The sequence below is a fragment of the Bombus pascuorum genome, chromosome 12 (genome assembly GCF_905332965.1).
Source record: "Bombus pascuorum chromosome 12, iyBomPasc1.1, whole genome shotgun sequence".
Taxonomy (NCBI): Eukaryota; Metazoa; Arthropoda; class Insecta; order Hymenoptera; family Apidae; genus Bombus; species Bombus pascuorum.
The window spans coordinates 10,221,029-10,238,440 of NC_083499.1; the positions used below are offsets into that span (position 1 = coordinate 10,221,029).

A 17,412-nucleotide genomic window follows, 5' to 3' on the forward strand; every position below is an offset into this window, starting at 1 on the left:
TTAGAACGACTACAGTGAAAAATTTGCCTGTTAAGCGATGTAGTTTCTTTAAACAGGATGCTTAAAAAAAAGAAGATATTAAAGCAAATAAACGTCTAATTAACATAGTTCCTAAAACTAATCCTTTCCATGTAAAATCAACTTTTATTACTTATTAGCATTCGATCTCGTGAGTGTATCTCTTCGCAATGCATCGAATACACGTAAACGTATAATATATGTTAATCAGGAACCTAAGACGATATTAATCCGTTTATATTCTTTTTTCATCTTCGTTGAAATTTAATGCCTAATATTGTAATAAGTAACTCGTCCAATAAACAAGAACATCTCGCATAATTCCACAAACCAAACTAGTTATCAGCACATCATAAATTTCCCATAACAGTGTCATCAAAGCTACCTAAACGATAGAAGGTGAGTAAATGAACGATTCCCTAATCATCGTGAAGCGTTTGGAAACACGATCGTTCACGACGCGACGAGACGATGACAACGAGCATGATACGAGTCGAGGCTAATCTTTGCAGAGAGGCCACAGAGAAAAAGAGACACGAGCGACGCGAAGTGGCTTCGGCGTGCTGCGAGCATCAACGAAGAAGAAGAAGAAGAAAAAGAGGAAGAAGAAGAAGATGAAGACGATGGAAAAGAAAAAAGGGAAGGGAGAAGGGAAAAAAGAAAGAAACGAAGGAAAGAGGAGCAGCAGGCCAAACGTGAACGGGTAGAACGGACGTGCAAGAAGGCAGGAAATTGGCGAGGCTAGAAACAATTAGTGCGGTTATTTACGATGCTCTCCTCGCCTTTCAATTATGCATTTCCGGGCGCAGAAACGAACTCGCAACGTGCCGTGATATACATTGGCAACCACAGGTATTAGGACACCTATTGGTTACGTTTCAACACTTATTCTACCCTTTTTAATTAAATTTTCCTATCTATGTATTTCGTTTTATATTTATTTTCCAACATATGTTGAGATATTTGCAAATCATAGGAAAAACAGGATACGCAGAACGCTTTACATATTTTTCAATTTTAATGCCACCTTTGTACCTAATAAGAAATATTTTCTAATATGAAATATTTATATAAAAATGAAAGAAAAAATTGTTACATCAGCTAAAGGTATAATCCTTGAGACGAACAATATTTTAGTATTCTCAATAGATAAGGGCCATACGATGATATTACGATGAACAGTGTTTCTTGAATCGTAAAGCGGCTGAGAAATTGCTACAATACGTGTTTAGTTTAAAACTCAAACGCGTATTTTCCCTTCTGAGCCATTTCGTATTAAAATTTTATGCACAACGTAATGTCAAGATAATATAAAAGTACTCGTTACAATTTTAACTCTATAATACAAATGTATAATAAGCATGTATTGTAATAAATATATAAGTAGGGATATCGCAAATTCAGAGTCGTTGTTTGTCTTTTTATTCTTATATGGAGCCTTTTGAGCGTCGTTTGTGATAGAGAAAGGAAAGAAAGAAAAACGAGGAAAATCGTCGACGAAGTCTATCCACGCTATTGTCTTCGATAATCGATTAATCGGTTGCTCTTTGCACCCTTACTCCACCCTAAGCCCGCTAATCCTTTAAGAAGATTGACCTCGTTGAATTATTCAGCTGCGCTGGCGTTTTCAATGAACCGTACTTCGGTGATATAATACATTCGGTGAAGTTTCCCTTCGTTAAATAAGTTGAAATCTCTTTCTCGTGGCTTCTTTCGTTAACTTTCGTTTTGTAAGGAATAATAGCCATGTATGTTAAGCTTCTTATGTCTTATCTATACACAATACGTTGGGAATCTTTTTTATTCGTAATGATATTTTTAATAGATTGTAACGATTGGATAAAATAAAATATAAATAAAATGTTAGCTATTAGAATGTACGTTGTAGTTAAATTTTTTCTAATAATTTGTAATAATCACAATTCTCAACATTATTACCAATTTACAAGAAGAAATTGCAACAATTGCGTGTTCTACTACAACCAATGCTCTTTACTCTTATTTTATTTTAAATAAAAAAAGAAATAATTTGAACAAAGCTGAATATATATATATAAGCTTGAAGTCTTTGATTCTTTATACTTTTTACATCAAAGATCGCAGTATTAAAATTATATGCAAAGAGCAATTCAATGAAGAAATTAATTGATCGCTTAACAAACGCAACTACATTTTTGATTCTGTCTGTTAAAAAATACTGTTATCTACGTTAGATTTATAATTTTAGACACATATTTTATTTATTAATAGCTACATACTCTGAAAAGAGCAATAATCAAATATAAATTAATCTAATTTGATGTACTTCCGAAGAAACTCCATGAAAAGTTAAAGAAAATATATTCGTACGCGGAATAAGGACATTTCTGTGCTTAGAAAGCAATAATTATCAGCCAATAAATCTTCAGAAAGAATACGCTATCGCCTAACAACGTTCGTTTATTCTTTTTCCCTGAAGGATTCAAAACAATTTAAACTTCTGTCCATCGGCGACAGGGTAGTGAAAACTAACATTCCCACGAGCTTCCCCGCGGAAAAGAAGAGGAACAAAAAAAAAAAAGAAGGAAAAACGCGTGACTCGCGATTGCGATTTGTGGAAAGTCAAAGCATCCGGAAGCATCCCCCTTGCGTACGTTCCTGAATGGTTAGGGGCGCTTTCTTCTCGTCGTTGGCAGGAGGACCTTGACTGATTTCACGAGTAGGCGCGCATCTGCACGTACCACGAAACCTTTCGAGGGGAGAATTTACGAGAGGGAAAAAAGGACAGGTATGCCACAAGAGGGAAGGAAAGGAAAGAGAGGGGAGAAAGTGATTGAGCGAGTGCTGTTGCCATGCAATTTGAGTACCTGCTACGAACGTGTACGCAGGTGACTTCACGAAGTCACTCGTCTTCTTCCTCTTTCTCTTTCTCTTCGTTTCACCCTCTCCTTCTTTTTCTCTCAGCTCGCGCTGTATATTTTTTTCTCTCTTTTCCTCTGTCGTTCCCTTTTTCCTTAGAAACCCCTTCATTGCTTCGTACAAAGCTATAGTTACACATTGGTCACCGGCAGAAGTTCGAGTACCGGCCACGCTTTCCGATCGAGACAGTGGAAAATATTCGTCGACTGGCGTTTCGTTCAAAAACGATTCTACGTCTGAAACATTCCTGTTTATATACAGCAATTTTCGTTGCAATTATGACGGAACGAACTGATTTTCCTTAACGATTTTGCAAACGATTTCGATTTTTAATGTTACTATTTACCTTGTTACGAGTCGATCGTTCTAGCTATCGTTAACGCTATCAGTTGTAATTTCATAAAATTCTATTTAGTAGTTTATTACATCAGATCCTTCGAAAAATTCGAAAAAGATAATCAATCTCAAGTTCTATCGTGTATTTGGCTTATGATCTTTCGATATCTCCGTTGAATTGGGAAAAGTGTCTACTAATCGAAGAGAAACATCTAATAAATAAATAAATTTGTTGCCGAACAGCTACCAAGCCTCGTTAAACTATCCCGATCAGACATATACCATAAACTGAGAAGCACACAATGTATGGACAAGGATTTTGTCGAAAGCTAAGTAAAATAAAAAAGAAAATCGCGAAATAAAAAAAAAAAAAAGAAGAAGTAGAACAGAAGAAGAAACGCGTCGAGGGAGACGACGGGATTCCTCGAAAGCTACGATTTCTATTTGAACGAGAGATTGCTTTGAGACGGTCGTCCCCGTGAGTCACGCGGCTCGTCCTCCACGAGATCCCCGAATCGTCGTCGGGGCCGCTCTTTCAGAATCCCCCTTTCTCTCTCGTGGTCCTGCTCCTGCGGCGCGGTTGCGTGGTGCCATTTTTATAAGGCTCATAAAGTCCGCGAACGGCCGTCGAAACATAGTTTCGTGGCGTCCACTCGAGCGGTGCCCCGCGGGTAGACGCTATTAGCTTCGGGTACCCACCGGTATAAAATTGACTTTTTATCGCGGCGAGCACGAGAGCAAGAGGAGAACGGGAGAGAGAAAGACCAAGGAGAGGGGAAGAAAAAAGAAGGGCGTAGAGAAGAGGAAAGAGAAAGAATTAAAGAGAGAGGGTGAAGAAGAGGAAACACCGCTTGGAAATTAGTCAGCGACGTTTTCGAAGATTCCTAAGACGTCCTGTTCGCCTGTGCTTTTTCTTCTACTTTTAACAAACATCGAAAATATCGTTCTATCCGTGGATGCACCGATACGATACCAGTGCCTTTCACTCTCTTTCTGTATGCGTGACTAAGTTTCTCCTTTTGCTTCCTCTCCTCCTTTCTCCCTTCACGTTCCACTCTCCTGTGCTTTTCCACCTCTTTATTTCCGCTTTCTTCGTGGTTGTCCTTTACACGTTTTTACGAAATCCCGTCGCGGATCCACGGGACTTCTTGCCCCGTGCACGTTGTCAACTATCGCGTTGAAGAGAGATCAAGGACTCTATCGAGCGAATCGTTTCCACCGTGGACGAGTAATTCTTCGCTGAAGGATTCGATCGTTCCTCCCTGTGTATCGCGGATGCTAACGATCCCGCGAACGATTGTTGGACTTTATCATCCAAAAGAAGATCGTCATCTTCCCGACACGGTGCGTACCAATGCTACACTTCCATCCATCGATTATGGGATCATCTTCTTTTTTCACGCAGCGTAAATTGTTTGCTACGTCCGACGAAGTTTATTTAGACGTTATTTTATACAAAAGATATGGTAGTTTGGTGCAGTCGCGTTTTGTTCTTTCAGTTTCCTTTTCCTATGAAGATGATGTTTCTGAACAGATTACGTTATTGGTAATGCAATCATTATTGATAACAACAAGTCGAATATAATGTTTTGTGGGAAGATGTGCATCTTTATTTTTAAAATAATATTGAAATTGGTATCTGAATATTCGAGTCGCTACTATGCAGTGGTATTTTGCATTTTATATTTTTGATACAGTATAACTTTTAAAAAATCTTCTATACTCTCTTTATAAACGAATGATGCGATCGACATGTACAATTGGTACAGAAGATGTTTATAATGTTTTTTATAATATTTGTACTGTTATAATATTTAGTAATAATTCTGATCGACTAATTTTTTGAGTTTCTATAATTTACTTGTTTACAAAAAGAATTTCAATTGGAATTAAGAAGAACATTTTTAGTAAAATAACCTTTTACGAAGAAGATAGTCACGTTTACTTTATGTACTTACACGCATTAATCATATACTCTATCCTGTACGCTTGTTACGCGAATGCCACGCAAGATGCTCTTAAAGTATTTTATAAAGTATTCCGTTTTTTCTGCCAAATTATCCGGAGGGCACGTCTAAAAGAGAGTAAAATATACAAGATTTTCTGCTTTACGTCGTGAAATTGCTCTTATGCGCTTCTCGACCAAGTACTCCAGCCTTAAGTTTACCTGACAGTGCTCTCTAGAGTTTAGGGTCTCAAAACGTATATTTTAGAGAACTTCTAGTGGCAGAACACTAAACTTGCGACAGTAAGTATAAAATATATACTGCTCGAAAAACATCGTCTTAAATTTACGTTTCATCTGGTTCGTTCGACGAAACTGTTATACGTAGTCGTGGAATATGATAAAATAGAACGAATCGAACGAATTCACAGCCAATTACAAGGTAATCTCGAAACATAAAAATAATATCGGAGCAATAAAATAAAAGCTCGCGCCACGATGACGAATGATAAAACGGTCATTTGTATTCGTCACCCGTTAATACGTTTCGAGAAATCGTTCCATAAACATATTTTTTTCTCGTCGAATAATTGGTTCCCGGCTTATTTTCGGCCGAATTTACGACTTTGTACTGAGAAATGCGAATCGATGGCTATGTAACTCTGGAATTTCGAGAATAAAAAAGAACAACCGCTCGTAAAAAGAGTCATTCGAAATTCATCTTCAAATCGCTCCTTTTATTCCTTGCTAATTTGTATACTCGCAAGACAAACATTTAGAATTTTTACTTATATTTCCTATAAAAATGGAGATAGTGTCTTTTCCACGTTAGACGATTATAGCGAGAAGAGATAATGAAATATAAGTTATCTTGGGATAAAAATCTTGACAGACCTAAAAATTGTCTCGGAGTAACGTAAAAAGAATATTTATAAACACCATCCAAAAAAAATCTCAATTTCCGATTGTCTGAAATAGAAAAGGTTACGATATTCCACAATAGTATATAACGTTACATTACGTATGATTTAGAATTTCGCATGAATGGAAAGAGACCACGCACAAAAGAATTCTTCGATAGACTGCAATTACCTCTCAATTTTTCCACTTGAAAATGAGTAAGCGGTAACACGGTTTAATTCGCATTATCCTAGCTAGATATGCTATTATCAGGCACCCAGTAATATTCTCGCGTACACTATACGCTCTCACAAATTATGGTATTGCCTTGGGAATTATCCTCAAAGAATATGGCGCTTAATCATTATCTAGAGCAGAATAAATCACCCGTTTTACAATAAAACTTTATTACCTAATGAAAAAACTCCATGCATAATAATCAAGGATTGCATAACATACTTGAAACAAGCTACACGTCTGTCAACACGAACCACGTATTTTTCGATATTGAAAGATTATGGGGTAAGCCTTACTAACAATTTTATAAGACACAGACATATCGATGGAGTATTACGTCAATTCGTGCAAGTTACGCTTACGTTTCGATACGATATTTGCATTGCAAATATATTTAATTATAGAGCAATATAACATGTAAGTAATAACATTTAATTATAGAGTAAAGTACGTATTTAGAAAATAAAACGTTCGTTAATGTCCTTCCTAACGATAGAAAATTTCATAATACGTATCTAAAACTATTTTAGTGGAATAATTCAATTCCTTTTTGTCAAGTATCTCTTTTACGTGTTAAAACTAGCAACTTAAAAACTGTTTTCCAAAGAGGAATATACTTACGTCGATTATAACATCGACAACGTTATCAAGTTGATTATTATATAATCACAGATCATCGAACTACGAGCTTCAGGCTAATAAGAAATTTGATCGAAGGAATTTTACCATTAGTTTTTAGGACGATAGAATTTTGCAATTATTTTCAATGCTATGAGACATAACTTTAAACGACAGAAAACTAAAATAAGACGTTGCAATATTAAACTATAAACTATAAGAATATGCACAAAGAAGAATATAGCCTGATATTATAACGATAACAGCAACCATAATCTTGAATATTACGTGAAAACGTTAGCCCTTAGGCCCTGTCGATACACGGAAGCGCGTATTACACGCTCGTACTTGGCCGAAAAGTCGACTGTTGCTCCGACGAGCAACACGAGCAACGCGTGAGCCATCAACTTATCAGGACACTGTATCGAGCGACCGATGGATATACGCGGCTGATGCGTACGCACGGTTATTACCGCAGATTTGTGGACCTGTGTGCACCTCGTAAATTCGCGGGAGCTTCCATGGAAAAGATATGACGCGGCTAGGGGTTGGCTGGTGACAGGTTCGCGCGAACGGGACTTCGATTAATACAGCCGTCTGTATGTGGATCCTCCAATGAATCACGAGCGCCGGTAATTCACTCTTACGAGCTTCTATGCGCCAGTTAGCTTAAGCCTCAAATCCACCGCCCCCGCACTATTGCCAGCTTTATTAAATTGAAATGTTTCTTCCGTTCTTGGAATCGGTGGAAACGTAATGTCGCGCAACGGTTATAGGATTTAGATGATACAAACGAGAGGAAAGTACGAGCAACGGGGAAGTTGATGTTATGATGATTTGCGACGTTAATTTGACGCTAACAGCGCACCACACGTTTGATTAAACGTTGCGTCCTATCTTCTAATTTATTCCTTTGGATTCTCTTTATTAGTTTATGTAGATGGAAAGGGTTATTACTGCAATCGTAGATTTTGATAAGAATTTTGGAATTTTTGAGAGAATCAGGTTTTTGACAGAGAGGTAATATATCGTGAATCTGATTAAATATTTTAGCCACGTGAGAAATTATTATTTAAAATTTGAAATGTCTTTAGTTGAGTAGGAGCTTTAGAAAGAGAAGTCTGATTAATTACAATGTAATAACTACATTATATATGTAATAGTAAAATATCCAATATTGCAAATTCTATTTTATATGTATGAAATATTATTTCTCAAAATCATAGAATTTTATTTGGTGAAACATACGAAGTTTCAATCAAACACCCTGTATACGTGACCCTGCTTCCTCTCTTTTCCTTCGCTATTCGGATGTTCTCGTCGCTGTTCCGCGGTTACATCGTGTTCACGGGATTTATAATGTTAGGAACAATTGGTTGGTTTTAAGAGTACGGCGTGTTTTGAGTTTTAAAAAATGCGAAGCATTTAAGGCTTATACGTATCAGTATGATACGTATTCCAAGAGAGTGTGAATTGTATTAACTATCGAGGATCAGTTCTCAATTTACAATCACATAATTAGCTGCTATTTTAAGTTTATATAAAATAAGCTTATATGTTCGAGATACATTAAAATCGTGTGATAAATGGCGCAATCGTACAATAGGTACGTAAATAAGAACAATTCTAACTATAATATTCCAGGATCTGAAGAACATCTTAAAAATCAAATAAGTAACAGTAGGTATTTGAAATAATTATTATAATTTATAGAAATTTTATTATTTTACCATACCAATCTTATTTGTAAAATAAAATATTGATACAATGTAAGGTAACGTGTAGATATATTTTTTAAGGAAATAAATTTTTTCTCAAATCAGAAATGAGTTCTAGGTAAACTCGATTCCTTGGTTGTCATATGTAATCATCCTAATAGCCGTAAGCTCGAAACATATATCCTTATTCACAACCATGAATCACTGAATAACCAGAAAACCGGAAAACGCGAGTGTGTACATGTGTGTGACCAGGAGAAATATGATCAAGTCCAGTTGCTCGAACTGTCTTCCGTAGAACTTCATTTCACGAAACAGTTCGTGCTTATTGCTTGCATAGATCTAATTATTACGGTGGTTTGCCTTCACTCGAAGAAACTCGATTCCTTAATTACAACCCCTTCTGACCACTGAAACTCTAATTAAACGAATAAAAAGCTTACTTGTTTGACTTAAAGAACGCGTTCTAAAATTTTTTAAACGTAAATTAAATTGTACTCTAAAGTTACATTTAAAAATAAATGTAATATAAGTTTATAATAAGAAACTCGTGATACGAAGAACTATTCTTATTGGAAAACTATTTAAATGGAGGAAAGTAGAAACACGAATACACTGTATTAGTACTACTATATAAGTATCCAACTATATTTCTATGTTGTAAACGAAATTGCAATCATTTTTATGGTTTGATAATCGCCATTATGAACTGAATTAATTCGACTTTAGACCTTTGAACATTGTAAGCAGGGAAAGAATCAACTGATTGGATTTGCTGAATCAGTTCAACCAAGACTTGACTCCGGACCTTTCTTCAACGATCCACTGTTTTAACCAATTGAGCGATCCAGGCCATCGATAATTTCTTTCAACCTTAGTCTAATGTTGAAAAACACTATTTTTAATATACACACTTCGCCAGAGCTAACCAGCATCGAAAAAATATTCAGCGTGAATAATTGAAACATAGGAATGAAAAATCATTATTTAAAATTATAGAAACGGATAGAATCGACTGATTAGATTTACCGAAGCAGGACACGAGCAGAGATCTTTTATGGTCCAATGATCGATCTAACCAATTGAGCTATCCAGGCCAGCAATGAATTCTTCCTCGCTAATTGCCAGTCTAACGATCGAACCAACCATGTCCTATATCTGTAAATTATTTAAACACCCAGCTGAAGGACTATTAACCCCTTGCGGTTCTTTGCCATGCTCTTCTGAATGAATCGCTGATCTTCCACTATCAATATATGTAGAAAACATTTGTTCCACTAAGATCTCGTTTAATCAGCAAAATATACCTATTATTCTTTGTTTCATTTTCTCTCGTAAATCACGAACATTGTAAGAAATCTCAGACTTACGAGCGTTAACGAACAACTCGATATTCTAATGTAATTTTTTAAATTTCTTCTTTTTCGTTCCTATCGAGCAATTAACAAATTGCTGTTGATACGCTAACACAGATATCGTTATTTACGAATCCATGAAAATTTGAGTACATTAAAAGTGACTCATTGAGAACGAATCAATTGGGATAAAACATCGAATGCGACTTGGACCGTAAAAGGGTTAACAACGTTCACTTTGTATCTCGTCTAATCTCACGAAGGAATCACGTGGCTCGTTTCAGTGCAAGAAAACATATGAAAGCTCGTAGAAAAGCACGATGCAATTAGAGGGCTGAAGAGCAGTTTCTCAGAAATAAAACGAAGAATTCACAACTAGCGAAACACATATGCTTGTCGTTCTTTGTTTAGAGTCAAAAGCGACGTGGACTGCAAGAAATAATCTGAACAAGCATGTCTCGCCTAAGATGTATAAGATGCATTTTCACGTGCTCGTAAGTTCTCCCCTAATCCGGGCTGCTGATCCTCTCCATCGATAACCAACCGTCCCGTGTCTTAGCGGAAACTATTTTAGCAAAAAGGACGAATATAAGCGTGAAGTCGTGTCGAGTTCGATAATTAAAGAGACTAATTCGTTGTCTTCGCTTGTCACCGCCATGTTTCCTGCCACTTGTCTCCGTGTTTTACGACGTCCCTCTGCTCATGGTTGAACCCGTTTACGAGCGTCTCTGTGAAAATGGTCGCAACATGACGTTGCGTTCGTTAATTCGAGATAAAGCTACGGCCGAAGAGGAGAGTATAATTCGAAGAAGAGGAGAAATGAAGATTTTGTTGAATTGCGCGAAACAGCAACAGACGATGGATGAAAATCATAGAGAGAAAAATGATGTCGTACGTTTCTTGAATTTTAAAACTTAATGTATCTAATAGCAGAGATTTCATTTGGGTTTATAATTAAATATGCAACATTTTTGCAACGAACATTGGATTTTTGTTGGGTAACAATTGCAATCATTTTCAAAGTTTTAATTCTCCTGGTGTAAGCTAAGTTCTCCTTCGTATTTATTTTAGAGAGAAAATAGCTGATTTATAACGATATATATCGATCAAAGGCGATAGAACGGTAATAGAAATGCTACAATAGACAAAATTTATCAAGTCAAACGATGTTAAAATAATCATCGATATACTTAAATCAAACGAGTCACCGTAAATACTTCTAACGAATATGAATGTCCGTCTACTGATGGAGGCAGACAACAATAGCACCGCAAAACGATCAAAACGAGCGACACAAAGTGAATAACATAAAACGAATGACGTCTTACTGTCTTCGCAACAGAGCCGCAGTCTCGTTGTTCTACCGAACCTTCCACTGATCTTCCTGTTGAACTTTCCTCAACTTCAGATAGTAATTCAAGTTATTAAATACAATCATGTAGAAACATAAACTGTTTGACAAATGTCTCTCATTGAAGACTACGAAGAACTGGATATAAGTGCACCGTAAAGTTCATCATATTTAACAACACGTATTTCGGATAAAAAGGAAATATACAATACGTGTCTAATTTAATAATTCAAATTCCTGTTAATCTAATATTTTCCATTAACTGAAACAGTAAACGTAAAAACTTATTGTACATCGCATTCCATACGATATTTTCTTAATTTTTTCAATCTCAAGTCTTCCCATTTCCATAGAAATAACAAGATACAACAAAAATGAATGGAATTTAATCATTTCCTTATTTACACGTAGACAACTATTTGTGAAATTGATCGCGAATATGTTAATTCAAACATATCGAAGAAATAAGCGTCGTGTGGCAAAACTCGTAACAATAAGAAAAAACAGTTAGAAACACGTATAGGGAACGCGTTTAAATCATGGAGAAATTTTAATAGACCGATCAGAAAACGGAGTTGCAAGCGTCGTGGTTCCGGTCGCAAACCGCCTGGAAATCGTGACAAACGTCGTGGCCACGAGGCGCGCCGTAAAAATAATGGAGATCGAGCGTCGCTGGAAGTAGTTTATTATGAAAACCGCACGATGTGCCGAAGGAGTTAAGGGCTTGGCCTAAACTTACGGCTCGGCTCGGTACACTTGCGCCGAGGTCTTTGCACCGTGAAGTTTGCTTTATAAATATCGCCGGTGCACCGGAGTGTCCAGAGAAACGAACCGTGTCTTGGATGAAATGAACGGTCTAAGACTCTCTTTGCTTCAATTGCAACGAATCCGTACGCGTTTTCGATCCAAGATGCAATTATTTCCCCTGTTCCCCATCGTTTCCCTCGTTACTTTTCATGGTGATATTAACAGCTTAATGATGGCAAAAAATAGCACCGTTGTGTGATTGACGGAAACTTTGAATTGTTAAAATTGTTGATACAGTGGCTTACGAAAGTATTCGGATACTCGGCATAGAAATTTGTTTAGGATGGATATATTACGTATCGTATACGAAACTCTTTGAAATTCCCTTATCGTTGTAACGAGATACGATTATTCTGATTATATTGGAAAATTTGGAACCAATCTGAAAACGTACATAGAAGATAATTGGTACTAAAGGAGGTCTATAAAAAGTTCCAAGATTGAGATTTCCAATTTCAAAGTAATAAAACTTAAGTGGTGATTGCATAATACGTATTAATAGAAGACTGAGAGATTGTCATTAAAATTGTTTGTGAAAAGAAGGGTAGATTCGGATACGGGAATATAAGATACACGTAGCTATCGTATTTGTTAGAAAAAGAGAAGAATAAGGAGCATCATGAAAAAGTAAATTAGGATAGAGGATTAGAAGATATGAAATAATAAATTTCCAATATGTCATCTAATTATAAAAATATAATAATAACGGAGCGGATATCAATAAATAGAAAAATCAATACAATTGATCATTCTTGTTATATATATCCTTAAATTGAGATCATTTTCTCATATTCTAACAGGAACATGGCAATTTTTAATAATATTTCAATAACCACTAACTCATAACACACGCAAACATATTAGGAGAAATACCCTTTATTACAAAAATATTTGTAATTCATACTAGAGAAAAATTATAAGCCGATATATATGCAAAATTCATATATAACATTAAAAACTTGGCATGTTCTTATTTATACTTTACGCTTTTTTTTCTATTTTGCATTCGATCCTCTAAATTTCCTTTCTATGTATATACGATTCGAAAATCGTCTTAGAATTTTTCGAAATTCCGTATTTCATATGACGATGATGAGAATTTTTACGGTCCAACGTAATTGTCTTCGCTTACCGTGACAGACGATGAAAAAGCGCGTGCAATGCAAATCAAGCGTTTTTCCCGACAAACGTTCACGGTGCAATTATTTCGCATGGTCGGTTATTTCTTTGTAACGTTGCTGGGTCTTTCGCCACAACGCCTGCTTCTTTTCCGTCGTAGAATCTAGCTCGATCGTAGGAAATTCGCTGGCTGCGCCGAGACCGGTTTTGCTCGGATTATTCGTCAAAGGTACCTGCAAGCAAAGAACGTGAATGAATACGAGATAAGCAGATAATTGTTCCCACATAATGTTTCATACGCTGTTTTACATAAATGCGTTTTTACTTTTTTCTTCTTCCTTATCCTATCGTTTAATTATAGTAAGCGGACGTTACGGTTGGATACTATAGATTATTTACGTAGTATAACTGTAGTTGCTGGCTATTTTTTTAATATTAAGGATACAAGGACAGCCTCTATGTAATGCAAAATATCACCACGTTCATTGAATTTCCGTCTACGATATATGTATCATAAAATGTTTAGGAAGAAAGTAAATTTTAATCAAACTATAAAGGTCAATTCTACTACTTATTTAAGCACCAAACACAACTAACTATTTACTTAATTGTATATTGTTTGCTATACTTTATTCGCGGCATCTCTATAATATAAATATAAAGAAGAAACGAGATCGAAGAACGGAGAAACGAAAGATTATTCGGCGACGGGTGTTATCGAGGGAAGGGTTATTTTAAGTTTCGAGTCGCAACCACTGGGCAGAATACCCTCTCTTGACGCGTATTTAGGGCAAGTGGCCTCCCCCGTCTGGCTTGTAAATGAGGCCCTATCTAGCTTCGTCGACACTTGACTTACTTGGTTGAAAGGAAAAGAGACGAAAATGAAAGAATGGAAAGAGCGTAGAAAGAAAATACGACGAAAGGATTTCAGCACGAAAACAAAGTCCGATCTGGCTGAAGATAAAAATATCTAAGAAAAGTGCCTCATAGCCGGAGACGAATGAAATGATAATAAAATTGAAAAATAAGACCAGAGAAAGACGATAAAAGAATCAGAGGAAAATTTGTCAGTTTGAGATACAATATAAACAAGAGAGATAAAGATAAATTTGCTATATATACACTTTCATTAAAAGGAGCATCTTTTGTCTTTCCAGTCGGAACAAACATTTTCGTACATTTTTCTGAGAAATAAAAATTTATTTATTTATTTATTTCACGGTAGTCACTAGCTCTTTTAAAATCCCAATAAAATGCTTCAAATTATTAATTGAGAATATACATAGATAAAATTTTAGATAGAAAGTGGAACGTGTTGAATTTCTTACGGTGGTTCAGAATGGTTGGTATTCGAAATGAAAACTGATCCGATGAATATAATAAGAATTTTTGTATAATTGTATTGAATTTATGATTTCTATTTATACAGCGACTATATAAGTGAATCAAGGAGTAATAATTAAAAATCGCTAAAGGGAAGGTTTAGAACGATGGGAATTGAATTTGTCGTATTAAATCTTAACCACTAGAAATTACAAGGAATCTCGGAGTCGTTTCACAGAAAGTCAAGCGCCTCGGAAAATCTCAAGATCCATTTCATAAAGTTTCTTTGCCTACTCGCTGTAACTTAAAAGAACCTCGTTTATAAGTTTGAAGCAGCTGCAAAATGCAATACAGACGAATGGTTTTTAGGCTTTAACAGAGTCGAGTGTTCTTACTTTCGCCTACGTGGAATTCACCAAGTCGCAGAAATAACTCATTAAAGAAACGGTAAACTAAGAAATGGTGAAATATAATAATTAACACGGCTTTGATAAATACCCAGTAGCTGTATTGATTTTTACGATTTTCTTACCGCAAAAATACCGTTTTAATTGCTGATCAATTTTTTTAAAGCATACATTGAATTAATTTCCAATCGGTGTAAAATTAAGCTTACGTAAACGTGATACATAAGAAAAAATTTGTAACTAACTCTTCAAAATCATTAATTATAACATGGTACAGAAATTTCTTAAGTGATTAAACTTTCCAAGAAAACAATGCGCCATTCAGATTCTCAAACTGTAATTCACCGATCATCAAGGAATAGCATCAAAGGGGTTGCAAGGTGTTCCCTGTAAGTCGTTGTAATTTTTTTAGTTACAATTATCTTTATAGACAATTTTACCACCAAGATTTTTAGCAGTTACTTATTTACAACTCTACTAATAGATGTAACATCGATCTTATATAAAAGGGGATGGGATTTCTGAATCCTCGCTCTATTGAAACCTCAACGTATCATCCTATTGCCCAGCTATTTATACAGAAAACTTTCTAGAAAAATTTAATTCACACGATCTATCTTTTCCAAACTATTAAAACTATCATATTCTTGCAATACTTTAACCAACATTTAACACCAAGAATTTCTATTATGGAAATTTTCTGCTTGTACCATTCTCGCCATAGTGTCTCGTACTCGATTCCTCGAAGGAAGCAAGAAAAGGACGAAGACGGTAGTAGAAATTCGCGAAAAGGAGGTATACAGGGAGGATCGTCGGAGGAAAGACGAGAACGGATCATGATCGAGCGACAGACGCGTTATCGTGCGCGTAAAATGAGCGCTCGTTACTCGATTGACGAGCTCGCGAGACGTTCAGGAGCAAAACGGCTCGACTCGAGTTTCGCTTTCTCGCTCGACGATGATGGCGATGATGCATCCGTCTGGCCTGTCTAGACCACTTATATATATTATAACTGGCGCTCGCTCGTCCGTTCTCTCCTCTCGCTGCTCGCAAAAGACGAACACCACGACGACCTTTCCTCTTTCGTCTCCATCTCTTTTCATCCCTCCTCCGTCATAGCCAATGGAACCATCGCGAATATATATTTTACCTGATTTATGTCACGAAGATGATTAATCTCCCCGGCCCGAAATGTTATCTCGGAACGGAATTAGTTTTTCTGTTGGCTCATCGTTGAGTCATCGCCTGGTGAATTTTGAACGGTTACCTAACCTTTATGTAACGCCGCGTCGCGTGCCTTTTATTACTCCCGATAGACGAGTCCACCTGCTATAATCTTGCACCATTAGTTTCCGTTCTTTTGCTCACTTTCAAGATCGGCCGAATTTTTATGTAATTTATTGTAATTTATTTGCTAATTTCTTGCAACTTCGTAAGATCGTAGAAACTAGGCGAATGAAGAAATAACGATGATAAGAATATTAAGTAAATCAATGATATTTTCTTTTATAATTACGATGTTAGAAGGCAAAATTCGTTGATACAACCTGATTGAAAAAAATTCTGAATAATATGTTAACGCAACATTGACTCTGAATGAATTAATGAAGCATTTGCTTTTGTAGCGGACAGGTACGACGAGATTTAATTAGCGATAATTAAGCCGCAACTGGACCGAGGATAATTATTCATATCGTACTACCTATTAAAAGTACACCTATCTATAGAATTTTTACATATGGATAATTTAAACATTTTCATAGAATTTTAATCAATCTCGTATGTGTAACCTCTTAGAGTTACATATATTTTAGAAAATGTGTCAATATAAAACGTTCAAAATAAGAGCAGAGTAGTTACTATGTATTTTACTATGTATGTCATAAGTAAATTTACATCCTTAAAACACTTCTATTTTTCTCTATTTATTATAAAACTTGAACATACGTTCAACAAACATGCGTTAACAAAAGTATCGCAATATCTTTCTGTCTTATTAAATATTTTTATTACGATTAAGTATCTCGCTATCTTTTCTTCCTAAAAAGAAACTAGAACTTTTAATGTTATTAATTCCTTACTGATCTCGTTGTAAGATGACAAGATGCGACACGAGCTATCTTCTCGATTCGATCTTTTAAAGAAGAGACAGTGTATAATACGTGGACCATCGATCGTTCAAGTCTAAACTTATCACAGCTGCTCACGATGAACAGATGGTCGAGACAATGATACCCGGATTACTTATTAAAAATGGATTAAAAATGTCTGTTGGACGATGGAACAGCGCGACCGTTTTCTTATGTACGATGCAGACAGACATAAATCGATGGCTGAACGGAGAAGCGGCTCGTAATATAAGCTATAGACGGCCAAGTGA

At 36.0% G+C, this 17,412-nt stretch overlaps 1 protein-coding gene across 6 annotated transcripts in view; it reads right to left on the reverse strand.

The window, feature by feature from the left end:
- LOC132912653 (angiogenic factor with G patch and FHA domains 1) overlaps nt 1-17,412 on the reverse strand; it is an 84,761-nt gene that overhangs the window by 44,565 nt on the left and 22,784 nt on the right. For 3 of the 6 annotated variants that reach the window (XR_009659248.1, XR_009659247.1, XR_009659249.1), the window contains exon 9: nt 13,316-13,535. Coding sequence is in view for 3 of the 6 variants with exons in the window: in XM_060970272.1 (XP_060826255.1) it covers nt 13,386-13,535 (150 nt within the window). In the remaining 3 variants the exon portion in view is untranslated. Of the gene's footprint in view, nt 1-11,625; nt 13,536-17,412 lie in introns of those variants that run through there. The other 3 variants (XM_060970272.1, XM_060970274.1, XM_060970273.1) reach the window with 1 other exon arrangement.